Below are 27,496 nucleotides of genomic sequence, written 5' to 3'. Positions count from 1 at the left end.
AGGCCATTCAACTTCTCTTTAGCCCCCCAAATGACAAAAGTCAATGGCTTAGAAGGATTAGAAATCTGTTTGTGTGTTGTTGTTTTTTTTAAGGGAAAAGAGAAGAGATAGTGAGATAGACTCCCACATGCACCCTGACCAAGGTCCACCGGCAATCCCCATTCAGGCCAGTGCTCAAATCAACAGAACGACCCTCAGCACTCAATGCCGACACTCTGACCAACAGAGCCACTGGCTGCAAGGGGGCAGAGAGAGATAAGGGGGAGGGGAAGAGATCAAACCTGGGACGTCCGCACACTGGGCCAATGCTCTATCCACTGAGCCAACCAGCCAGGGTGAAATGTTTTTCAAATCATCATTTAGGCCAGTGGTTTTCAACTGCCCGTCCATGGACTGGTGCCGGTCCACCACAAATTCCAAGCTGGTCCGCCAAAGAGTTGTATGAAGATTATAGAGTCTAGCCTGACCAGGCGGTGGCGCAGTAGGTAGAGTGTTGGACTGGGATGCCGAGGACCCAGGTTTGAGACCCTGCGGTCGCCAGCTTGAGTGCAGGCTCATCTGGTTTGAGCAAAGCTCACCAGCTTGGACCCAAGGTCATTGGCTCGAGCAAGGGGTTACTAGGTCTGCTGAAGGCCCGCGGTCAAGGCACATATGAGAAAGCAATCAATGAACAACTAAGGTATCGCAAATGCGCAACGAAAAACTAATTGATGCTTCTCATCTCTTCGTTCCTGTCTGTCTGTCCCTATCTGTCCCTCTCTCTGACTCTCTCTCTGTTTCTGTAAAAAAAAAAAAAAAAAAAAAGATTATAGAGTCTATAAACCTTGAAAACAATTGGTTTAGGCTTCACCGCAAACCACAGTCTAAGTGTAGAATAAGTAATAATATGGTTCTGGAACATCGTAGCCACGGGTACCTGCCACGAGCTGGCCAGAGACCCTGTCACAATACAGAAGCGAGGAATTCTGCACTGGGGGCACCAGGAGGGCTCCCTATGCCAATCTGCACCTGTGAGTTGTATGGATGCTGGGTGCTGCTCGCTAAGGCTCCCTATACACCCTGCAAAACTGGAAACAAAAATCACTCATCCTTCATGGAATTGTGCACATTGCAAAAGAAAGCACCTATAAACTTCAGGCACAGTAACAGGCATCTAATACTTACAGCGGACTGTTGTACAGTATCTACTAGGTGTTAGGCCAGGCACTGTCAGGAGTTAAATAACTGATTAAAGAGGAGACCAGTAGCACAGAGAATTTAAGTAGCTTGCCCACCAGAGGTCATGAGTTCACTAAGAGGAAAGGCTAAAATTTGCTCTCACCCCACCTACTATGCCTCCACGGGCACTCAATGTCGGCTACCCACTCCTGCCAGTGGCCCCATCCACAGAGATTCAGGATGGTCAAATCCAGAAACTGCTGACACTCGTTTTTCCTAACTTTGGCAAAGAGTCACTTGGTGGCAAAACATGATCTGAACTATTGGTGGGATTCAGCTGGTTCTCACCGGTTCGGCAGAACTGATACCTAGTTTTTTGTTGAGTTCAGCGAACCAGTTGTTAAAATGGTACTTGTCATCAGGGTTCTCTCTAAGGTGGGCGTCTGGGCAGCCGCCTAACGTGGAAATCACAAAATTACATTCTTATCTTTTTTAACGTTCATCTGCACAACAGCGTATTCTAAGCGCCCACAGTAATTCTCATTCCGTTCATAAGTGAAAAAAATTGCAAGTGAGGACGCCAATCAAGAAGCAATATGGATATATCTTAAAAATAGTTTTACTGTTTTTTGTCAGGTTTTATTTATTTATTTATTTATTTATTTATTTATTTATTTATTTTACAGAGTCAGATAGAGGGATAGATTGGGACGACAGACAGGAACGGAGAGAGATGAGAAACATCAATCATCAGTTTTTCGTTGCGACACCTTAGTTGTTCATTGATTGCTTTTTCATATGTGCCTTGACCATGGGCCTTCAGCAGACAGAGTAACCCCTTGTTCGAGTCCAACCTGGTGAGCTTCTGCTCAAACCAGATCAGCCCGCACTCAAGTTGGCGACCTCGGGGTATCGAACCTGGGTTTTCTGCATCCCAGCCTGATGCTCTGTCCACTGCACCACCGCCTGGTCAGGCTGTCAGATATTATTTAATATCTTATCACTAATATTTTAAACTCTTATAATCTAGTTTTGTGTATCTCTTTTATTGTTCTTAAATATTAAATGTACGAAATAATAAACTTCCTCTCAATATATCGTTATTTTATACTTAAAACGGTCACTAGGGCAGAGAAGCGGTTGTTACATTATTTAAATTCCACTGCTAATCTGAACTGATGCATGGTTATTAAGAGTCCTTTTTGTATCGCTCTGGTGCTGCACAGATGGGCAGCTAGGCTGTGGCCTGCTCGGGCCACATAAGGTGCGATGCACCCTCACATCACCACCCTGAAGACCAGGACGCTCATCTGGCCCCAGGGGCTTCAGATAAGTAATCATGGACCTCTTCTATTATTATTTTATCTCAACCTCTCATATTTGAAAAGTTTCTCGTAAAATGCAGTCACAGAGAGGTCCCATGAAGCCACGTTATAAATCACTGTTCTGATAATACTCACTGGGCACCTACATGAATGTGCCGAGTGATGGTCACCAGACAAGTCCTGGGTCCAGCACTAAACAGGGGCTCCATTGTGTCTGTGGACTAAGGCATTTGTATGATACAAGTTTTTAAACCATTGTTATTTCAACTCTCCTTTTACAAATTGGGCTGCTCACCCTCAGTACGACTCGTACCACATATACAGCACCAAGTCCCCACGTACCTGTTGGATGCCGTAGGTCCAGCCCTGCCGGATCCGATCCCGGGCCCACACATTATGAGCATTTTCTGCCAACTTGTCCACCATTGCTTCCTGAGATGGGGTGAGTTTGATAAAGCTCAGGTCCATTGGGGCAGGCTTGTAGCCACTTGTCAGCTGGTAACTACAGAGCAAAATAAAGCACATACGTAACTGGCTTTTCCAGAAAAGTCAGGGTTTAAAAATCCCTGTAACAGTCTCTGTGTGGTCCCATCTTCCTCCAAAAGTTCCATAAAGCACAGTGGTCACCACTGGTACTGTAATCATCAGCACGCCGGGGCCCCCCTCTTCAGCCAAGAACTCATTAGAAGGAAAGACCACACCACCTTTAATTTGTTTTCTTCACCAATAAAATATAAACAAAAAAATTCACATATCTCCCAAAGTTAAAAGGAATTATTACTGTTTGTGTTCCTACTAGTCGAGACTTTTGTATAGTATAAATCAAATTATTTGTTATCAATTGGAACAGTTATATTTCTCAACCAAAGTTCTTGTTTTTTAAATTTGAAATGTTATATTAATGTAATATTTTATTTAATAAAGCTGTGTATCCTTTAAGATACTAGCTGTTCACAATTCTACAGGAAAATTCTAGTGCATTTAAGGTTATTTCCCTACTATCATTCCCAGTTACATGATTTGGGAAGCCCTAAATGAGAGAGAGAGAGAGAGAGAGAGAGAGAGAGAGAATAGGAAATCTATAACCATTCAAAACATGGTGAAGGCCTGGGTTTTGTAGGAACTCTTACTAGAGGCTACCTCCACAATCTGAGCTGGAGAGAGAAGGTAGAAAATGAGTATAAGTTTTAATCTTTTGGAAGAAATATAAAATTGAAAATGTAAAGTTTTCCACACACATAAGAGTTGGGCAGCATCTTGGCCCTGCTGCCCATGGGCACACACAGCTTTCTCCTAACTAATCACAGAGCATGGCACACAGCCATCCACTGGCTGCTCACACACTATGTCACACTGTGCTCCCTGCAATCACTGTTCCTTGAGGTCAGGAACTGACCTCATATAACTCATTGTTCTGACTGCCATTGTACACAACAGTACATGGCACATAGCCTTTCAAGCCATTGTTTTTTAAAGAATCAACTTTATTTACCAAGTTAAGATAAAGATACATGCCTGCTCATCTCAAAGAGCATCCTTTCACACAAAATGAACATTCACCCAGATAATTACGTTAAATTAAAAAAAATTGTCTGAATGTGAGAAAATGCTCTTTAAGATAAAATTTTAAGTCGTCTCCTTCCTGCTTTAGTTATTTGGGGCTATGGGTGGCACCATACAAGGTAAGCTCCTTGACAACAGAAAGTTTGACTGCTTTTTTCCCAGCTGCCCCAGAACCTAGAATAACGTCTAACACATAGTAGCTTTTCAATAAAGATACATTGAATGAACAGCAATGAATAATTTTTAAGGTTGAATCAAGTTGACTTTACCTTAATTATCCCTATTTCATAATAAGACTTCTCATATTTTATAAATCATTGACAAAAATTTTTAAAAACTCTTTGTTTTAAATAGAATAGATTGGTCTGGCAATTGCAACAATTATGGCTATCACTGCCTATGTCATTCAATATACAGTCACAAGCTAATTTTATAGATATGAATTTTTGTTCTCTATTAAATCAGAACTCTGCATGTTTAAAAAATTTACAGTATTTTTTTTTTATTTCAGTGAGAGAGGAAGGGGGAAAGGGAGAGAGAGAGAACATTCTGTATGTGCCCTGATGGGGGATCAAACCAGCAACCTTGGTGCTTCAGGATGAAGCTCTAAGCAACAGAGCTTTCTGGACAAGGCTACAGTATTTTTTTTTTAAATAAGGAAGCCAAAAGAGATTTTTAACCACTCATACAAATCGTTATATTTTATAGAATTCTGATGTGTAAATAACCAAACCTGCAAACTGTAATCACAGCCAACAAACAAAAGTTCTCACTTGGAAAATGCTTTCTCAAGAAAGAGCTCTGGTGTCTTTCAAATGCACAACAGAGGATCAGGCTGGCACAGTCTAACACCACAGCTCAACACTGTTAGCCGATGGCACTGTCCAGACAGTGACAGTGACAGGGAGCAGCTCTCCCTCCTCCTGTCTCTACTGCTCACTCTCCTCCTGCCTTGCCCCACAATCACCCAGCACACAATTCTCTCATTTTCCAGTGGTCTTGAGCCTGTCTAGCTGTCACAGAGGAAACACATATGACGAAGTTTTCAAACTAATCTACTAATAACTGATTAGCAGCTCTGCAGCCTTAGTGAGGAATGTGTGCATTCTGAAAGCCAGTTCTCCGGGCAGACTTTCCAGCAAGGCCTCATGTGGAATGGGGAGATATTTTCAGAAAGTAGGGGTTGGGGAGGAGGCCCTTGTACATCAAAAATTACATATGAGTTTAAGAATGTGTAAAGCTGAGAATATTAGCATAGGATTTCTATTCATCTTCTAAATGTCCCTCTTCCTATTTGGAATATCTATCTACTAGAGTTGCTTTAATCTGTGATCACAATGAAAACCAATGGACGTGCATTAGCACCTGCAGACTTGAAATAGCACAATAATTAGTTGGCATTAATTTTCAGATGCAGACTACAATTTATTTTACTTGCTTTTATTCATGACCCTATGCAAAAAAGAAATTTGAAACTCAAAGTGGTTCTTTTCAATGGCTAATAATGCATCCAAATGAAAGTCACAAACCCCTATTTCACCTGAACCTCATTTCCACACTACTGTTCTTCAGATCTTCTCCTACATAAAAATACCAATGTTTGAAATTCATAGACTTCCACCTACCATATTTGATTAAAATATTGAATTGTCAATGCTTAACCAATATTAATTAGTGATATCAACAATGATTTATTTTATTTATTTATTTTTTAGGTGAGAGGAGGAAAGATAGGCACACTCCCACTTGTGTCCTGACCAGGATCCACCCAGCAACCCCATCATGGGCTGATGCTCAAGTACTGAACTATTTTTAGTGCCTGAGGCTGATGCTTTCACAGAGCTTTCCTCATCACCTGGGGCCATGTTCGAACCAATAGAGCAGCGGTTCTCAACCTGTGGGTCGCGATGCCGGCGGGGGTCAAATGACCAAAACACAGGGGTCGCCTAAAGCCATCGGAAATACATATTTTATTTAAAAATGTATTGTATAATAAATATGTATTTTCTGATGGCTTTAGACGACCCCTGTGTTTTGGTCGCGACCCACAGGTTGAGAACCGCTGCAATAGAGCCACTAGCTTCAGGAGAGAAAGAGGCAGAAAAGGGGGAGAAGAGGATGAATGGGGGGAGAAGCAGATGGTTGCTCTGACTAGGTATCAAACCTGGGACATCCATAAATTAGGCCAACACTCTATCCACTGTGCACCAGCCAGGGCCAACAATGATTTATAAAATCATTTCTGTCATACATGCTGATAAGGTAACTAAAAATCAAATGATTATATCAAAATGAAATAATTTTTAAGTGTAGAAATGTACTTTGGCAATAATGTCAATTTCATCTTATTAATACAAATTAATTAGGTATATAAAGGTCCACAACTGCTAATACAAACTATTATCTCCTTGTTAAAAAATACAAAGAACAAAGCTTTTTAATGAAATGTGATTAACATGAATCTTGGAAGCTAAATGTTTTCAAGTAAAGTTTCAGATTGATTTCCAGAAATTAAAAAAAATAAAAAAGGAAAGCTTGCTATAACAATTCCTGGGAAGTAGAATTTCACACCCCAATAGGGAAAAGTCATATCATTTGGAATTACATAAATACAAAACACGTACAGTGCATACTAAAGACACCTACAATTCATTCCATTTTTCAAGCGTCCTGGGAAAATGCTAGTATCAGGCAACAGATCTCTCCTCCACCCATTTATCCCTCTGTTTAGTAGGTATACTTTACTACTTCCCCTCCTTTAAATGCAAAGTCTCTGTATCATCAATCATACTGAATAAATAGTTTATGAGGAATTTATGTATGGAATTATTTACTTTTTTTATTTACTTTTTTAGATTTTATTTATTCATTTTTATTAGAGAGAGAGAGGGAGAGAGAGAGAGAGAGAACAGGGGGAGGAGCAGGAAGCATCAACTCCCATATGTGCCTTGACCTGGCAAGCCCAGGGTTTTGAACCGGCGACCTCAGCAATCCAAGTTGACGCTTTATCCACTGCACCACCACAGGTCAGGCCGGAATTTATATGGAATTAAACAAATACATTCAACAACACATTTACTTTCCCAAGTGCCCAAATTCTTTTGCATTTATTAGCTCTTTTATTTTGACATAATACATAATGCAATCAATTTATTTTTTAAACATCGCTTAATAAACAACATAAACTGTCTGGACTTCAGTTTCCTGATAAAAAAAATTTATTGTTTAAATTTCTCTTTCCTTGGAGGAAGAAAAAAAAAGACACGCTATCAGCTTCTGCTGCATCAAATCACCAAAGAGCCAGCCCTACCCACCATCCTGTTTAGCATGAGTCAGGTTAAATGAAGCTCAGAAGCCATTTGTAGTGAAAGACATGCAGTAACCACAGGAAGAATCCCTCCAAGCTCAGCGGGTATTGGCTGTACATTTCAAAGCCAATCAGACCTTGGAGTACCTCAGAACAAATGGGAAAATCCCCCATGACTGCAGAGCAGACATATTAGGAACAACTTATGCTGGAAGTACATCTACTAAAAATGAATACCGGCCTGGCAGTTTTTGCAGAAAAAAATATATAGAATATTCAAAAACCTTTCTCCAGAAAACAAATACTGAAGAATTTCCATGCAGAAATCAGATGAAAAAGAACAAGGCATATATTTCCTTACATTTTAAAAAAATAAACATAATATACCCATACCTGCCCCCAACCTCACCTGACCCGATTCCTTCTTATTCCAAAGTCCTCCCCCACCCACAGCCCCTTTAAAACAAAACCATGTCCTTTGGTGATGAACCACTATAAAATTTTGGTTCACCAAACTGAATAAGCTTTTTAACAACAAAATTATTTATGTGAACAAAGAATGCAACTGACCTTACAACTTAACTTCTTCTATTAATAAATATTTATGCATGGATATAATTTTAAGAATAACGGCACCTATTTCTTTATAAAACATTTCCAATAATATCTTACTTTATATATTGATTTTATAAAAATTATGTTGCTTTGAACACCTGTATACCGAAAATAATTATAATAATTCAGAAGAAATTTTTAAAAATTCAGTGAGTATCACAGAAAACAAAAAAATTAAAAGACAAAATAATTTCAATTTACATATACATTGGGTTATAAAGAATTATGATAGGGTGATTGATCAAAATACATTTTAATCAGGTAATATTCTATAGGTAAATGGACTGACTGGAAATGTAATTCAAAAAGGAAAACAAAATGATAAAAAATTCCCTATTAACAAGTTTACATGTAGTTCTTAAATAGATGATGGTATATATCTAATCACTGCTTATCTGCTTTTATTCAATACACTAAAAATGGACATAAAATTGTCATTTCAAAATAGAAACATGCCATAAAATAGCCTCTTCCAGAGCTATTAACTTAAAAAGAAATTTAGAACCTAAACATGTGAAAGATATACTTTTTACAATTTTTTTAGTGGAGCACCTTAATATAAATGTTTTTCAAACCAGAGGACTTGCTTGAATTTGCATTTGCTTAGCAAAGAAAATTTCTATTTTGATTTTATGTTTATGGGAGGTAACTTGTGTCCTGGGTGAGTTACAGAGATTATGGAGTTCCAGGCCTGCTTGTTATAGCATGTGGACCTCAGAAAAGTAGCTTGAATACTTTGGTTGAAATTAAAAAAAAAAAACTGTGACCCTGGCCGGTTTGCTCAATGGATAGAGCATTGCCCAACCTGCAAACATCCTGGGTTCAATCCCTGGTCAGAGCACACATTAGAAGCAACTATCTGCTTCACTTCCTTTTCCTCCCCCTTTTTCTCTCTCTTCCCCTCCTGCAGGCAGCAGCTGGGTTAGTCTGAGAGTCGGCCCCAGGTGCTGAGGATAGCTCAGTTGATTTAAGCATCAGCCCCAGACAGGGATTGCTGGGTGTATCCCTGTTGGGCACATGCCAAGGTCTCTCTATCTCCACTCCTTTCACTTAAAAACAAAAAAAAACCCAAAAAACAGTAACATGATATAGCTATTATTTATTATGTACCTACTTGTGTAGCACCTAAAACTTCATAAGGAGTAAGGATTATTAAGACCTGCTAGCAGATGAGAAAGCAGAGGTTTTGAGAAGTTAAACAGGGTTACAGACAGAGGCAGCCCAGTTTACACAGCAGGCAAAAATCAATGCTAACACATCCACAGCCTCAGTTATCTCATCTTAAAATGGGGGTAATAAAACCGATGGCATAACTAGTTCTAAAATATATTTTCTTGGCCCTGGCCGGTTGGCTCAGCAGTAAAGTGTCGGCCTGGCGTGTGGAAGTCCCGGGTTCGATTCCTGGCCAGGGCACACAGGAGAGGCGCCCATCTGCTTCTCCACCCCTCTCCCTCTCCTTCTTCTCTGTCTCTCTCTTCCCCTCCCACAGCCAAGGCTCCATTGGAGCAAAAAGATGGCCCGGGCACTGGGGATGGCTCCTTGGCCTCTGCCCCAGGAGCTAGAATGGCTCTGGTCGTGACAGAGAGACGCCCCGGATGGGCAGAGCATCGCCCCCTGGTGGGCGTGCCGGGTGGATCCCAGTAGGGCGCACACGGGAGTCTGTCTGACTGCCTCTCCGTTTCCAGCTTCAGAAAAATACAAAAAAAATAAATAAAAATAAAAAATATATATATATTTTTTCTTTGCAAAACCAAATGAAACTAAAGCATTTTTTGTTGGAAAGTGGAAAACCATACCAAATCAATTGTAAATAACATATACACCCATGGAAAATAACATACTTTTTATAACATACTCCTAAATATTTTGTGAGCTTCGTGTTCTGTTTGTCAATGTGACAGAGAATTTGTCACATCATGGACCTGATGTGGCTCCTAGTGTAGCCCAGCAAATTTAAATTCTGAATTGGAATACGAGAGCTGAGTGTCAGCAACACATCTAGGGCTCTGCTACGAGTTCTCTGGCTACTCTAAGTCAATGTGTGAACTACAGAATATTGTTAGACGTTCAACTTACTTCTTGGGTAGCTTCATCTTTTTCACCTTTTCCCTCGCATGTTCATCTGCTATTCCCACGTGACATCCTAATGCCAGCAAAGTCCTGGAGAACCAAACCAGAGATAAGCACAACTCCACTCCTGGTGCTGAGGGATCCAACATAACAGCAGGCAGAAAGAAGGGATAATAGGCCATCGAAAAGCAGAGCTTAAGTCAAGTCTTGTGTGTGTGTGTGCACGCCTGTGCACGCTTTTAAAGATTTTACTTACAAATTATTTACTTTGAGTAATGAGTAAGAGACTGGAAATTGAAATGGCACAAAAAAAGAATATACTGAAAAGTCCCTCTGCAACCCCTTCCCTCCAGCCCTTTCCCCCCCAAAAAAAAGCACTGACTTCTACCAATCCTTGAATATCTGGCTAGAGTGTGTGCACATACTAAGGGAGATGTGTGTATATGCACGTGTGCACACTGTTACTCTTTCCTTTATGCAATGGGTGTATGCAAGAGGCAGTTCTCGGTAATTTGCTATCTTGACTTAACAATATAACTTTCTAATACTGTCCTTTCATATAAAGCTGGTTTATTTTTTCAACAGCTTTGCAGTGTTCCATCAGCTTGATGTGTTATAATGTTTTTACCCAACTCTCTCCCCACAGTTTTTTGTTATTACAAACAATGCTGCCAGGAATAACCTCATACATTTAATACATGCACTGTGTCCTTTGTCTGTAGGATAAATTCCTCAATGCAGAGTTACTGGATCACTCACAGGGCTTGTGCACTGTAACGTTTAACCAGTACTGGCAAATGTCGATAGAGATGGTAATGACTTATGACATCGCCTTTCCCCCCACGCCCTTCCAGAACACACTTATCAAACTTCTTTATGTTTGTCAATTAATCGGTTAAAAAGGGACCTCACTATAGTGTAATTTGAATTTTTCTCAATATGTGTATTTGAGTGCCTTTTTCATACATTTAAGAGCTATTTGTACTTCCTTTTTTGTGAAAATATTTTTGTCCACTTTCCTATTAAATGTAGTTTTCATTCTGCATTTTAGGTGCTTTTCAAATGTCTGAGACATGACTTGCAAATATTTTTCCCTAGTTTGTCATTTGTCTTTATACAGTTTCGGGTGGGGAACAATGGTTAGCTTAGGCTAGGGTGTTACAACTAACAGTAACTAGGTTACTGTTAACAAAACAAAAACACAAACAGGACAAAAGTATTATCACATGTGACAGAAGTATGAATTGGGACAAGTGACCAATGTGAGCAATTACAGTTTTGCAGGCCATCATGGACGGACAGGAACTAAAGAAATGTTATAGTCCAAATATTCTTTTTAACATTTTTATATTAATATTTAAAATTATTTTCCTTCCTTTATTTTATGCCACCTCATTCTTTCATCTGCAATGGCAGTGGCAAACATCATGAGGACAGATGACAAATACCCCACAGTGGCTTTTCTCCAAGTGTTACTCAGACAATGGTCCCGGGGTACTCCCTGAAGAAAGGGTGCCACAGTTAAATACGGTTGGGAAATGAATGAATACCATCCCATTCAAGAGAGTCACAGTACCAAAAAGTCCATCAGCAAAAAGTAAAAGCTGGTTTAATTACTTTAACCCAGTATCTCTTAAATATATGACATTAGTGCTTCTTGAACTACCTATAATGCATGGCCAATTTTCCTTTCACTTCCTGTCCACCGTGGTCTCATTCTCTGATGAAATACAATAAAATTGTTAGAGAACTTTAATCTTTCAAAATGGATAGGCCTTCATTTTGAAATAGAAGCCTACATTTTATGTTATTAGGTTCAATAGATATAAAGTAGCTAGCTCTCTTAAATTGATATAAAACTTCCTAAACACTGTTTTTAATGTTTTTACTTATGCTATCTCAAATTGGTAACAATTTATGACTGACCTGGTCCCTGGCCCAATCGGGTCACAGAACCCTCATATTCTGTAATACCCATAAGCACTTGCACCAAACTCTTTAGAAAATGCTTATACAGAGAGCATAAAGATATATCATAACAGGGTCAAAGTCTAATTCCCAACAATACTGATCCAATCCACCTGTGTTTTATGGAAAGTTCTAACCAGAATTAAAATAACTTCACAGCTGAGTGACATGCAGCAGCCCTGTGACCTCTCAGGTGATGCCCACCGGAAAGCGGGAGAAGTTCAGAAACTCACTTAAGGGTCTCCAGCGACATCTGTAAATTGTAGTTGCGCTCCTGCTCAGGCAGCTTGGAGAACTCCACCAGACAAGGGTGCTGCCTCTTACTGTCGTCTCTCACCTGGAACAGGACAGGATATGGGCATAGAACTGTCTCCAGGGTCAAACACCACAGGGACACCCAACCACATGGTGGGAGCAGTCACCCAGCACAGCCGCCTCCGTGACCTCGCAGGCACAGTTCAAGGTTGAGTCCAGTTCCTCAAAGCTGTCCACATGTGCTTTGCCCTGACGCCCACATGCTTGCTTGTTAAGCCAACTTCTAAAACTGGCTTTAATTGTACTTTCTCCTTGACTTGTATCCTGCCCACCCTCCCAGCATGTTCCATTTTCACTTCCAACTTCACTGACATCTAAGTACCTTACAAAGCAATACCTAAGATAACCCTGATTTAAAAATGTCCCTTTCAACTTAAAGATGGATAACTGTTCAACGGTTGAGGCAACTGAGCATCCTTCAGTGAACCTGCAATCACAGCGCTCCCTCTCATAAGAAAAACTGCACCAAAATGATGGGCAGAAAAAAAAAATCAGTCCAATCAATTCACATCACCACACAGCAGGATGAATGAGAAACAGTTATGTTCTCAGAAAGGTGCATGAAGGAAATCTGAAAATAAATTTCAAAACTATGTACCGGGCCATACTGCCAGCCAAGTTCAATTTTATTCATAACCCAAAGTTCATGGATATTCTCCGCCAGTTTCTCTCTTATCCTCTCCAGGTGGGGAGGCAACACGATCTAAAATTGAAAAAAAGAGAAAGAAAATACACATCAGAAAAAATACAATGAAATAGCGCTAACTGTCCTCATTGTAATTGGACTGTCTCATACCATTAAAATGCAATCATATAACTAGATTCCAAACCGCCTATTATGACCTAGTTATAAAAGTATAACTAGCTATCCAAACATTCTTTAGGTAAATTTTGGGACCTTTTTGGGGGTAGGTGGGGATTTAAGTTTCTAATTCATGAACCCAAGTATAGAATAAAGAAAACAGTGTTGGTGGGACACTACCATTAAGAAAGACACCTTAGTGGACAGATGTGGCTGCCCACCAGAGCGTGCATTATGTACAAGTGTCACAAAGAGCTCTCCCCCCACCTGCCACAGCCACCGACCAGAATGAAGGCCATTTGGTGCCTAGAACCGACTCACTGCTCTGAGCCTGCAACTACCTGATCACAGTGATTCATGTTTTCTCTTAACTGTTATTTTTAGTGGTTTCCAAACAATCCTCAAAGGGAAAAACTGTTACATGTTCCCACTATAGAGAGAAAGTTTAATGACTTTTGTATAAAGAACACAAAATGATTTTCAAGGTAAGGTGTTGTATCACACACAACTAGTCCCTCAACAAATAGCAGCAGACACTACCCAGGATGTGGGGAGGCAGCTCTCACCATCTCCTCCCCAGGGCTTTGCAGGTCACCTAGGTCCCAGAAAATCCTCAGGGTGTTACCTGGAACTCGCTGTTCATCCCTGCCCACAGCCAGCTCCCCCCAACCCCCCACTCAAGCTCACTATGCTAAGCTTTGGTAGCACTGCCCGTGGCCTGCCACCTTGCAGTAATGACCATACAGACTGAATTTAGCTATGAACCAACTGTGAGTTGCTCTACTATGTAATATAAAAAGCCAGCCTGGAGAGAGAGAAAAGTATGATTCAAGTCGCTAACTGAGGGATCCCAAAAAGCTGAAGTCATCGAGGCCTGGTATGAATTCTACTTCAGACTTTAGAAGCAATGCCTTTGATTTTCAAACACTAATGAACTTTGAATATCTATCCAACACCCCTGAAGTTACTTCGCCATAAAAAAACCCAATATTTAGTTCATTATCAATGTCAGGATTTTTTTACATGTATAAAACACAAAATATTTGCAAAGTATTGTGCTGATCTGCGATTGACTAGCTTCATTAAACACACTCTTGGCCTCCCCAGTCAGCAAGATGGGTAATTTCCTCGGGTCTCAGGGCAGGCACCTGACTCCAGGCATTCTGACTCCAGGGCCCACAATCTCAGTCTCTACCCAAGATAAAGCTCAGTTAAGCTACTTCAAAAGAGTAAGTGTTTCTAGATGGGAGAAGAAATAAAAACCCCAATCTACCCTATCTAAGCAGTCCTCTCTAAAGTCAATATTGTTACCTAAGGCTATGACCCATTGCTGTGTTTTTGTTTTGTTTTGTTTTGTTTTAGGTGAAAGGAGGAGAGATGCTGAGGCAAACTCCCATGTGCACCCAACCAGGATCTACCTGCCAACCCTGTCTGGGGCTGATGCGTGAGTACCAAACTATCCTCAGTGCCTGAGGCTGACACACTTGGACCAGCTAAGCCATCCTCAGTGCCCAGGGCCACATTCAAACCAACCAAGCCACTGGCTGTGAGAGAGAAAGAGGGAGCAAAGGGGGTGGGGGGTGGGAGGAAGAAGCAGATGGTCACTTCTCCTATGTGCCCTGACTGGGAACCGTCACTGCTATGTTATAAAAGCAATAGTGACTTAGGACCACTCATAAAAAATAAAACAAATTAAATAGAAAATAGGTAAGTTGACATGGTAAAGTTAGGCATTATTATATGAAACTCGTTTCAATCATACATATGTATTATATTTCTGGAAAAAAAATACATCCCTGTGGGTTGCAGTCAAGAGTTTGAAATATCCGAATGACTACAGGACAGGTGGAGTCATTAGGCTAACAGGGTACCTGGCTGTTGTCCACAGGGACAGGTGTGAAGGCAGCTTGTGTCAGGGGCACTGTGGGGCCCAACAGGTCCCGGGTGTAGGTTCTCTCTTGCTTGTACTCTCGGCTGTGTTCCACCTTCAACTTTTCTTTTGGCAAAACAGCTTCATAACAAGGAGCATAGCCAGGTGGGGGAAGGAATTTAAACTCTCCATGTCTCCCCCCGAGCAGAAAACGCACCCTAAAAAGACAAATGTCCGGGTTAGTCGTATCTCTGGAAACACAGACGATTCCTGATCAACAAAACACAAGGAATAAATTATAAGTATGAAATTAACTTGATCAGAAGCCACATCTTTTTCTCTAAGTGCCTTCATAATGTTGGCACCTTACAGTCTAGGAGCCTCTAATCATGAAAGGTAAGACACAACCAGAGAAAGAGAAAACCTAACTGAATTATGTTAATGGATGAGCAAAAACTTACCCCTCACTGGAGAAATAACAAATGCATAGGCATTTATTCCCAGGTGAATAAAATACCTGTCCACAGGAGTTGGTCATTTAATGTCTCAAGGTGCCCAAATAATCAATAAAGAAAGAGCAGATATGATCGAAATAGCTATACTCTACATATTACAGGGCTAGATGATGTCACTTCCAGTTGTCCAATTTCCCAGGGAAATTTTAAAGAAACTCAAACGATATTTCCATTTGCTAAGAAAAAAGGTAACCTTGTTTCTTATTCTTATTCAAAAACACATAAAAACTTCCTAAAATCTTTTCTATATCATACTCATTTCATTGAAATAATTTAATCTGAGGCCCACCAAACAACTCTTTTTCATACACTGCTAAATGCTACCAATTTATTGAGCTTACAAAAATAAATACCAATTTTCATCTTCTTTGTAATTCTTTGTAATTTGTTTCAGTTCCAAGCCAAAAATAAATAAATAAATAAATAAGTAAAATTAACAAAATAAAAAGCAAAAAATAAAAAATGAGGAAAAGCAAAAACTTGAATACATACCAGAAGCGTACAGAAAGCAATATAATTTGTATAAACATGCAAAAAAAGATCACTGGTAAATAGATAGCTAATATGTCATGATCCCTCTGTTCTTTCAATGTGGTGCTTTTGTAACTGGGAATTAGTCCTCTGAGGGGAAAGGCAACACAAAGAACCATACTAAATGGACAGTTGCAGCAGTGAGTCCCTCCTGTGAAGCAGGTACCAATGTATATTAATGGGTGACTGAGGCTCCTTATCACAGTAGACCCTTGTCTATTAAAGTTCTCTTTGTAGAACTTGAGAGAGTTATCATTTTAATTTCTCCTTCCCTCTGGCAGTAGCCAAAAACCAAAGGGTTAGATAAAAACATTGAGTCAGCTGACCACAGGCAGACAATTGACAGGTGTAATAGGTGCGGCTCAATGGCAGGAGCTGCCTTGATCAAAAACAACAAATTTAGTTTCCGTAGAAACGAGGGGCTTTGGAGCGGGGTGTGGAAAAATGCTGAAAGGATGAAGAATATTAATGGAACTAAATAGAAGGAAATAAGTGGTATTTTTTACACAATTTGTTCATTTCCCCTTATTAAATAACAAAGTGAACATAAATGGCCTTAAATTATTTCAGGGCATTGGTTTGAGAGGATACATGGATGGATGTGTGGACAAAGCCCCCAGCCTGCACTGATCCCCTCTGGAGTACATCCTGCCCCTTCCTGTTAGGACTGGGCAGATGCCCTGGGAACAAATGCCCTGTGTGACAGAGTAGGTTAGGGCAGCAGGGTGATGGCAGTACAGTGTCCTGAGGAAGTATAGCAAGATGGGAAATAGACCAAACACATAGAAACACTAACTTTATTCCTGCAGAGAAACTAACAACAGGAAAGAAGAGGCCGTCAATGTTGAAATTCTCAAACATCCCTTGAACAGGTTGTCCATTAATTCGGAATGAGATGCTTGGGGCACTCAGATCTAAACAGCAACTGATGACATCATCGGTTCTCAGCAGGTGCTGGTTTGGTGAGCTCACGGTACTAGCTATACAGCCTGTGGGAAACATGAAGGAAGGAAATGTGTTTGTCTCAGAGAATCATCTTCAAAAGCAAAGTCAGCGGTCTGAACGGGTAGCGACAAGACTAGAATAATATAAAGCTGGAATGTATGTAATATTACACCTCAAATCTTTGATAAAAACAAATGTTGCTTTTTTCCCCCAGAAGCCATGCTCTGTTACAAAATGAACCTTCTGATACACAGACATTCCTGCATGTGGACAGATGACATCTGATGCAGAAATTATCTTTGAGCTAATAATATAATGGTGCTGGAGGAAAATCTCCAGAGAAAGACTGGAATTCAAACAGCTGCTTTACCACCTACTGCTTGTGTGACCATCAGCAAATAACCACTCTAAACCTTGTTTTCTTCTACTCCTTGCAGAGCTGTGGTGACTGAATTAATGGTTTGCAGAACCTAGAGTGTCAGACACAACCGGCATTTCATGTCAGTCCTTTTTAAAAAGACTGTACCGTCTGATGACATTTGTCCATAACACTATACTTAAACTCTCCAAAAGCACCAAGGTTTTTCACACTGTTGGCTTTTAGCCACATGTGGGATGTAGAAGCTCTAAGTCCAATTCTGCATTGGAAGAAGAGGAGCGTGGCAACACAGTGCAAAGCCGAGGCTGGAAAGAACTGAAGACCCAGCTCACAAGTGTGCCAATGAGCCAAACCCGGTTCCACATCTATTTCCCAGGTACAAAAAAGTAAGTGACAAAGAATGTGCTCTAGACCAGAAATCACAGGTATTTGTTACTTTAAGTTGTTTCAACAATTAAAAATAAGGGAGAAGGAGCATGACTCCAAGAAGATTATCTGAATTAATAAAAATTCCATCTTTGTGAGTCAGTCAGAAGCCAATTAATTCAGACTTGTCTTAATCATTTAGGGATCTGAAATGGGCAAAGCATGCAAACTCCCCAGGGGCTTGCAAACACACTCTTTCAGCTACAGACATGACAAAGTGCACATTTTCCTGTCATTTAAAAAAAAGTCATTTTCTTTTGACATAAAGTTTCAAGATCATTTTCTCTTGAAATTCCACAACTTCCAATCCTTTCTGTGATATGTTCACAGCTTCACTGATTTTATTTTGGTTCTTATTGTTCTATTTAACAGATACTGTGCAATGAAAGGCATAGCACATAAAGTCTAACTCTGAACGCACTGGGTCCTTCCTGTGTTGAAAGAAAAAGCTTCAACTTAATGCAAAAAATTTAAATGGTGAAGTGGCATTATGTGGTTAATTAGAAACAATTTAGTATTGTCTTATCAGAGTAATTTCCTGACCCCCTAAATCTCTGTAATGACAGAACAAGTTCACCTGCTGCTTTCATTCACCTGAGTCACCATTTCCTATAGAGCAATACTAGAGGGTAGAGCAGGAGAAAGTTAATGCCTATTATAAAAAGAACATTTAAAAAACTAAACTGGCCCTACACTCACTGCCAGCAGCTGCGTTTATGCAGTAAATTGTAACTAAATGACATTAACTCTATTTTATGCTTGCTTGGTCTTCTGAAGTTACTGTCTTTTGCCTTCATTTGGTTATAGAAAAATTATACGCAGGGAACAGGCTTTGTGACCACAGTCTGACCAGCACAGCACACCGAGCATAAGACAGGCCAGTTGGGAGATGAGCTATCCAAAACACAGCTTCCACCCTCCAGACTACTGAGCTGCTGGCCCTGAGTACAGAAAACATTCATAAAGACCATTGTTAGATACATCTACATGGAATACTGTACTTTTATTTATAAACTCGTTACCATAAACTCTTGGGTTTAATTTAGTTTAATTTAAAAAAAATTTTTCCTAAGCTCTTGGACCGATACAGCACTAATAAATGAGTATCACTTGTACCCCATAAGAGACAAAGTTCAACTTTTTATGATGTAAGGTAACTTTCTATATTTTCTATATGTTAAATGAGTAATATGAGAACTATACTCTAGGCAGCTTTATGAATATAAGCCTATTTATGAATATAAGCCTATATCTGGTGGATCCTGCTGAAGTCTAATACCTAAGAAACATCTATGTAATCAAGAGCTAAACTTTCACATGGCACCAACCAAAATACACCTTTTCATAAATCAGAGAAAATGGTATTATTTATACACACACACACACACACATATCACTCCGTTTAATATCTATTCAGCCATCAAAGCTGAGAGCTGTAGAAATTAACTACACTGTACACATTTATTTTTAAACAGTTCCACATTTCTGAAAGAAAGTGTCATATGACTACAAACTGATTCCTCACAATACAGGCTATACATCACAAATTCCTGACATTAAATTATCTACCAGGAGGTGGAACTTGGTCTATTTTTTCCACTTATTTTCCAGGGATTGTGTTTGGTTTTGTTCTATGTGGGAAACTAAAGTTTTGCACATACCAATTAAAGTAAGAAGAAAACAAATACGTTTTTTGTAGTTGATTCATGAATCAGAATGCCACTTTTTTGGTGTATGTGCTGCCAAAGCAAGCACTAAAAATGCCACTTTTTAAATACAGAAGTCCCACCCTTATCCGAAATTTCAGTTTCTACAGTTTTAGTTTAAAAGGGTCAACCAAGGTCTGAAAATAATACATGGAAAATTCCAGAAATAAACAATCACAAGTTCTATGTGTGCTACTCTACTCTGAGTACTGTGATCAAGTCTCCAGCCATCCCACTCTTTCTACGCAGGACGAGAATTATTGCATTGTCCAGCGTCTCCACCCCCCCCACCATTAGCTACTTAGCCATCTCCATGACGACTGTGGCTACATCACAGAGTTGTGTCCAATCACCCTTATTTACTTAATCATGGCCCCAAAGTGAAGAGTAGTGATCTGGCAGTGCTGATCTGTCAGAGAAGCCATAAAGTGCTTCCTTTAAGTGAAAAGGCTTGTTTTTTTTTTTTTTTTTTCTGAAGCTGGAAACAGGGAGAGACAGTCAGACAGACTCCCGCATGCGCCCGACCGGGATCCACCCGGCACACCCACCATGGGGCGAAGCTCTGCCCACCAGGGGGCGATGCTCTGCCCATCCTGGGCGTCGCCATGTCGCGACCAGAGCCACTCTAGCGCCTGAGGCAGAGGCCACAGAGCCATCCCCAGTGCCCGGGCCATCTTTGCTCCAATGGAGCCTTGGCTGCGGGAGGGGAAGAGAGAGACAGAGAGGAAGGCGCGGCGGAGGGGTGGAGAAGCAAATGGGCGCTTCTCCTGTGTGCCCTGGCCGGGAATCGAACCCAGGTCCTCCGCACGCTAGGCCGACGCTCTACCGCTGAGCCAACCGGCCAGGGCGAAAAGGCTTGTTTTTAAAGGAAAAAATATAGTATATATCTAGGGATTCACGACTCAGTACTATCCACACTTTCAGGCATCCACTGGGGACCATGGGACATATTCCCCAGCATATTAGGGGGAAATGACTATATATTGTTTGTAAGCAATACGGTCTTTTGAAAATGTACTATAATTATAAGTTTTATTTTTCCCCTAGTGAAATTTTGCTTTTTACTCAACACTCATTCATCATTTCCATGTTAAAGTTCTGAATTATAAATGTATCCAATATAAGCCACATCAATAGCTTTAAGAAATGTACACAAAAGTAAAGATTTCCTTCCAAAAACACTGAAAAAAACACACAGTCCTTACCTGCCCAGAGATGCAGGCCATCAAATCCATAGGAAAAGAGGTCATCTCCGACGCCATTCCCGCCCCACTCCTCGCCCCCTCCGGGATAGGGGGAGTACCCTTCTGTGGATGCCCAGCCCACACGCAGGTGAGTCGCCTCAGCAGTCACAAAGTGCTCTGTGTGGTCCACCATCAGTTCATAGTACCATTTCTTGTACTGAGCGGATCCTTCACTGACGCCCAGAAAGATATTGGGTCTCATGCTTTAAAGAGATAGAAATGCACCTGAGAGACTCTGAACAAACTTGTCACTGATGAAATTTACATCTCACTAATTTGAACCTTGGTCCTGGTCTTCTACTATATTAAATGCTCATTTCCTTAGGTGTAATGAACTTCCTAGATAATCATGGAAGAAGGACAGAGTCACGGACAGCCTCACAGTTCACACTCAGAGAATGGCGTTCTTCCTGGATTCCCTGCCAATGCATGCAAGGGGCTAACATTATCTTTTTCTCAGTTCCTCTTTAAGCATATTTTATTTCATGAACCATGTTTAAGGTAAGACACTCAATATAGTCGGCCCTTAGAATTAGTAGAGTTGTTACTAATCCAGGACATGGAGACATCTTCCTAAACTAAGCTTTGTGTCAATGGGGTATGAGGCTGAAGCAGGTCATGCTGCTAGTGAAGGAACGAGGTGACTGATCGCCTCACTGTGAACAGAAGATTTCCAGTCGGTTGAATTTAATAGCTTTCATAAGGGGCTTGTACCCTACGTTAACACCGGGGATGAGAGAAGGTCTCAGGAAACACCCTTCACTAACAGCAAGTTTATTCTACAGAGAACCATGAAGGACATCTTAAATCAATCCTGTTTTAAAAACACAAGACAGAAATAAACACCAAACCCCCACATTTTTGTTTGTAACAGAAAAGTAGTGAGTATTCCCTAGATACTGGCTCGATACAGAGCATCACAGTTATTACTATATCACAGATAATATTTTGTTAACTATAAGCTGTATTATTATTATTACTACTTACATTATTTTGCATAAGGAAAGCAGCATGGTATGAACTCAGACCTGAGTTCCATGCACAGTTTCCATTTTATCTGTCTAATGTGAATACCAGTACCTCGAACATACACAGACAGGACAGAGCACATGTGAAGCACTGAGCACAGTGACCGGCACCCAGTGTCTGGTACTTTGTAAGGTAGTTAGTTCTACCTGAAAATATGATTTTATCAGTGACTTGTGGAACTTACATTTTGGACATTCTAATTCAATATTTTGATTATACACAGTGAGCACTTCAAAATTGGTATTGAAGGGCTGTGTTTTTAGTTATATTATAGGACGTAAAATAGAACTCTGTGACCACATTCTGCTCCTGAATGTCAGTGATAATGTAGTCACACAACTATGTGAAACACAAGCTGGTGTGGCTGTTTGTGACAAATTACTATTCTGCTCAGTTCATCTATTCTTATTACATCATCTCATCAGTAGAAAAAATTCTTATACTATTAACTAGGGAAATAGATTTTTAAAACCCTAATAACAAACAGACCACCCAATGTCTCAGCTACAGAGCTAGCAGGTGAGTTCCTTGGTCAGGTCACTAATCTGGTGACACGGTCCCTCTGAACCTACCTGCTGACGTGGTTCACAAGGCGGGTCTGCAGTAACAGATCCCTCCCTGGCAGGAGATTGTCACAGATGAGATGCTGGTTGGAACGGACTGCCACGCCATGGCAAACACAGAGAGAGCACAGGACATCCAGAACCTGAGAAGAGAAATCATTGTCAGCTCATCCCAAATCCCTTCTCAAATACAAACCAGCAGCACTTGGCATGAATGCAAACACGTTTCCTCCAGTTTCCTCCAATATAGTCGTTTCAACGTAACAGTGCACAGCCACTTATGTAACAACCATCTTTCACACACAAATCAAGACTGGCTTTTCTCCCATTAACAAAGAGCATAAACACTAACCAATAATACCTGATTATAACGAAGAGGAAAAGCTCTCATGAAACATTTGACACCCCTTGTAAAAATCATCTTATTTCAAATGTATTTAAAATTATTCCAGAATTCATTCATGGCAATAAGAGGGGCATTCAGAGGGTTTCCATACCTTGTGATTTCTTCCGTGCTTGTCTAAAAGTGAAATAATGGACTTAATATGCCCTTCTTTGATAATATTTAGAGCTTCCGGACTTTCCACTAACACACAGTGCAACACTTCAAGAATACCTAAAGATAAAAAAAGAAAGAGAAAACCAGATTAACTCTGTCCACAGCGGTCAGCGTCCTCCCTTCTCTCTCTTCCTTATTTCATGTCAACAGAGTAGGCAGAAGTAGGGTCACCATTGTGAGTACGTGAAACACAAAGTTTACCTTGTATTATTATTTATTAATTATTGTATTACTTTCCATACGAATAAGTGAACCTTCCTTTACCCTACCCTGTATGATTATTAGGTGCTCAGTGTGTGAGTCACATGGCACTCTGGTAGGGGACAGGTGGTGTTTGGAGGGACTGATAACCAAAGACGATGAAAGCACAGGGTCATGAGGAAAAGTCAGTCTAGTGAGAAAAGGCAAAGATCCAGGGTTCAGACCAGCCAACAGGTGGCCCAGCTGGGGACAGGTGAAAGGAATAGATCCAGGTGGGGCCCGGGAGAACAGGTTCAGGACCCTTTTCCAGATGGGAAAGGCCAGTACAGGGCTGAGTGAGGTCGTGAATGGAGGTGTAGTGCAGGAGTCAAGCCCAGGGAGGTTCACACTGGATTCAGGCAGTGATCATTCCACAGTAGATACAAGTAGCAAATCATATTGGAAACCTGATGTTAAATATAATTTAGGCACTGGCTGGTTGGCTCAGTTGTAGAATGTCAGCCTGGCGTGTAGCTGTCCTGGATTCAATTCCCGATTCGAGCACACAGGAGAAGCAACCATATGCTTCTCTACCACTCCCCTCTCCCTTATCTCCAGATCTCTCTCCTCTCCTTGCACAGCCATGGCTCAATTGGTCCAAGTGCATCAGCCCCAGGTGGTGAGGATGGATCTGTGAGGATGGCTCCATGGAGCCCCCACCTCAGATGCTAAAAATAGCTCCATTGCGAGCATGGTCCCAGATGGGCAGAGCACTGGCCCCAGACGAGGGTTGCCAGGTGGATCCCAGTTGGGGCACATGCAGGAGTCTATCTCCCCTCCTCTCACTTGGAAAAGAAGAACAGATAGATTCATACATATATACATACACATATCTATACAATATTAAATGTCAATTATATCTCAATTTAAAAAGAAATGAGAATGAAAACATAAAGATAACAAGAAAATTCAAATAATTAAAAGATTATTTTGCAGCCCTGGTCGGTTGGCTCAGCAGTAGAGCATCGGCCCAGTGTGTGGAAGTCCCAGGTTTGATTCCCAGCCAGAGCACACAGGAGAAGCGCCCATCTGCTTCTTCACCCTTCCCCATCTCCTTTCTCTCTATCTCTCTCTTCCCCTCCCGCAGCCAAGGCTCCATTGGAGCAAAATTGACCCGGGCGTTGAGGATGGCTCCAATGGCAGCGGAGCAACACCCCAGAGGAGCCGAGCATTGCTCCCTGGTGGGCATACCGGGTGGATCCCGGTCAGGCACTTGTGGGAGTCTGTCTGCTTCCCCCTTGCTTCTTACTTCGGAAAAATAAAAAATACATATATTATTTTGCTTCAATCTCTGCAAATAAATTTTTTAACTTGAAAAAAAATTTTAGAACTGTAACAAAACAAGATGCAATGTTTATTTCCAATTTATTATGCATTAAATCACAATACTTAATCAGTTCATGCCACCTGGTCACTCCTCAGTGTTCCTGACAGCAAAATGAGCAATACCATTCCCTGCCTGCCCTGTACACAGTGTACAATCAACTTTCAATCTAGGGACAATTCTATATAAGCCTGATCTTACCTCTTACACTTCGCCTAAGTTACAGAAACTTATTTTCATTTCTTAAATTTCACATAAACATAAACATACCTACCCCTTCCCATAGAGCACATACCTAACACTATAAAGGATGGGTGTCAGGGCTGAATAGTAGTGTACAGTAGTAAACCAGGGTTGCTCCCAAGGGCCTGGCCAGTTAACATTCATGCTACATCTCAGTGAAGAGGAGCAACAGGGACTGAGGCTGACATTTCCAGGTTGGTTTTAAATGCCACATCCTGTCTTTAGGATTTCACCGAGTCTCCAAGTGACTTCAACACACTTTTCCAAAACTCAACACATTACATTGTTTTGTAAATACACATGTAAAACTGCTTCGCTGGTCCATCATTCATCCATACCTTCATGCTAAAAGCCTTGCTTAACCTTCTTCTACATTCTAATTTTCACCAATCTCATCACTGGACTTCCTTAATTCTGTGTCCTAATTTATCTGCTAAATTCATTTCATTGACTAACCTCCTGTTACTTACCTGACTCTACTCTCTCCTCCCTTTCTAACCAACCCCCCAGACTCTGGACAGTTATTACTCTAAAATATACAACTAATCTACGTCAGGTAAAATTTTTAATAGATTCCCAAACCTCCATTCATGGCATCATGGTGTATCAGTCCCTCACTAGAGGGGTTAACCTTAACAGCCTCGGTTCCCACCATCTGCTCCTACAAAGAATAACTAATTTATTCTTTTACTTAAATGTGAATTATACATATTTGCTCTGCACCAACCAGGCCCTGTTTTTATGCATCAGGGCCAGCAGTGCGATGAGGCTCTGTCGAGCTTGTAGCACCCTTCTCGTCATCACCCTTTGCACATGTCAGTTTCAGACTTAACCATACCCCCCGCTCCGACACTGCAAAACCTGAACCATCTCTCAAAGGCAGAATGTCACTGCACTGGTGAGTCTTCACTGCACCCTAGTATGAACTAGTCTTTCCCTGTGGTATTAACCACATTTCACTGACATTAGTTACTTTCATTTCAATCTCCCATTAGTTAATGAGATCTTGAAAGCAAGGACTTATTTAATTTTGCCTAATGCAAAATTGAGGGTGCAAATGCTATACATATAATACTAAGCTGTTTGCCTTAAAACTTTTATGGCTGTAACTCTGAATCATTTATATTCTTAGGAGAAAGAAACATCTCTGAGGATGTAACAAAATGTCTGAAAACAATCATACTGAGTGCATCCAAGGACCACAACAGCAGAGGGATGCTCCTCACCATGTTATCTGTTATCACAACAGTGGCCCCATCTGCTTTTTATTGATGGACTTGCATGTTTGCTACTTGGTGACTGAAACTGTGGGAGCATCTTCTGGGTTCAAGGTTGACTGTGCTATTCTGTACTCGTGGGTCATGCCCAGGGTGTCTGAGGGTGGATGAAATCTGTTGAGGGTTTGCATGGAAAAACTGGAAGCAAACCTCAAAGCAGAAGTGTGATGCTTGGTCTGACTTCACCCATCCAGATGATTCCAATCTGGAGCTGTCACCCCAGACAAGTAAGCCCAAGTTTCTGGTAGGTCTTGCCCACTTGAGAGGAGTGAGCAGCCATCTGGGCACAGGAGGCCCAAGTGGAAATGAACACCTATGCTCCACGATCTCACAGAAGGAAGGGAAACCACTAACTTAGAAAGCAGAAAGCAGAAGGCCAACCGCAAGGAAACTGTTCTCAGCTACTGTCACTACCACAACACCAAGGTGCATGTGGGGTGAGATGAAACCTAGCTCTGAGTGCATGAGGGGTCCATGGTGGGATCCAGCTGTGACCCTACCTCCAATGGAAATAATAACCCTGAGCATCTCCAGAAGGAGTGTGTGAGGCCTTCGCTGACCATGGCAACATGCTAACCTCAGTCTAAGCTGGAGAGGAGCAAACAGGAAGTGGCACCCTGGGTGCTGCTCAGCATGACTTTCACTGCCCTCTAGTGAAAGAAACACAGAACTGCAGTGTCACTGCAGGGTCAGCAATAGTCAAACCAGAGAAACCAAGAATTCCAAATTCCTTAAAACACAGGTTACTTTTATTTCCACCCCTACCTGGGGGTTAAAATTCATGTAACTTTTTGGTCTGACCTCATTATTAATATCCCCAAGGCTCAGTGAAAGCAAATGGAAATAAAATTTATATTTAGGTCTGAGTAATTAGATCTAAACAAAGTGGCAAACAAATAAAAAGACTGGGGAAGAGACACTGGGAAATGACTGAGAAAGAACGTGGGAACACAGGACACAAAAGGGGCACAGACACTGCCATGGCAGGTGCAGGACTGCTGGCTGGCCTGGCTCTCCACATCCACACATTGTGTGTGTGTATGTGGGGGGGGGGGGGGCAGTAACGGGTCACAGCCAACGCAGCACGGCTGCTTCAGGCAGAGGTTACAAGCAGGGGCATAAGCTCACGCGGACGGGGCTGATTCCTGGCAGATCTCAGGCAAGTTCCTAACCTCCATGTGCCCCACTGTCCCCATTTCTAAGACAGAGATGCTGTTTATCAGGCCTGGGGCTGCCGTGAAGAGGACTATATGTAACGTACTCAGAAAAGAGCCTGGGCCCTGTCCGTACTGCCTAACCTCTGATATTATTGTTATTTTGAAATTATGAAAATATAATACAAAATACAAGTGAAATGAAGCAAAAAAGGACCGATAGGGAAACATTACCAATTTGCTTCTTTTTAAACCAAGATTAAAAATTAAGAGAAGATAGGGAAACACTGAATGAATAAGGCTGATCAGACAAAAATTCAGGAAAAATACTGAATGGCATGAAGAAATAAAATCAAGGTTAGTTATTA

The 27,496-nt window shown here is 41.1% G+C and overlaps 1 protein-coding gene across 2 annotated transcripts in view; it reads right to left on the bottom strand.

The window, feature by feature from the left end:
• The window catches only part of LOC136404475 (ryanodine receptor 2-like), a 650,806-nt gene that overhangs the window by 255,933 nt on the left and 367,377 nt on the right, over positions 1–27,496 (bottom strand). For both annotated transcript variants that reach the window (XM_066383777.1, XM_066383773.1), the window contains 9 exons: positions 22,829–22,947; positions 22,341–22,474; positions 20,701–20,942; positions 16,836–17,028; positions 14,995–15,211; positions 12,920–13,024; positions 12,240–12,343; positions 10,045–10,128; positions 2,826–2,985 (listed from right to left, as the gene is read on the bottom strand). In XM_066383777.1, the coding sequence (XP_066239874.1) occupies positions 2,826–2,985; positions 10,045–10,128; positions 12,240–12,343; positions 12,920–13,024; positions 14,995–15,211; positions 16,836–17,028; positions 20,701–20,942; positions 22,341–22,474; positions 22,829–22,947 (1,358 nt within the window). The remainder of the gene's footprint in view (positions 1–2,825; positions 2,986–10,044; positions 10,129–12,239; positions 12,344–12,919; positions 13,025–14,994; positions 15,212–16,835; positions 17,029–20,700; positions 20,943–22,340; positions 22,475–22,828; positions 22,948–27,496) is intronic.

The sequence above is a fragment of the Saccopteryx leptura genome, chromosome 1 (genome assembly GCF_036850995.1).
Source record: "Saccopteryx leptura isolate mSacLep1 chromosome 1, mSacLep1_pri_phased_curated, whole genome shotgun sequence".
Taxonomy (NCBI): Eukaryota; Metazoa; Chordata; class Mammalia; order Chiroptera; family Emballonuridae; genus Saccopteryx; species Saccopteryx leptura.
The sequence above is the reverse complement of the archived record's forward strand: the minus strand, read 5'-3'. Positions and strand labels throughout refer to the sequence as shown.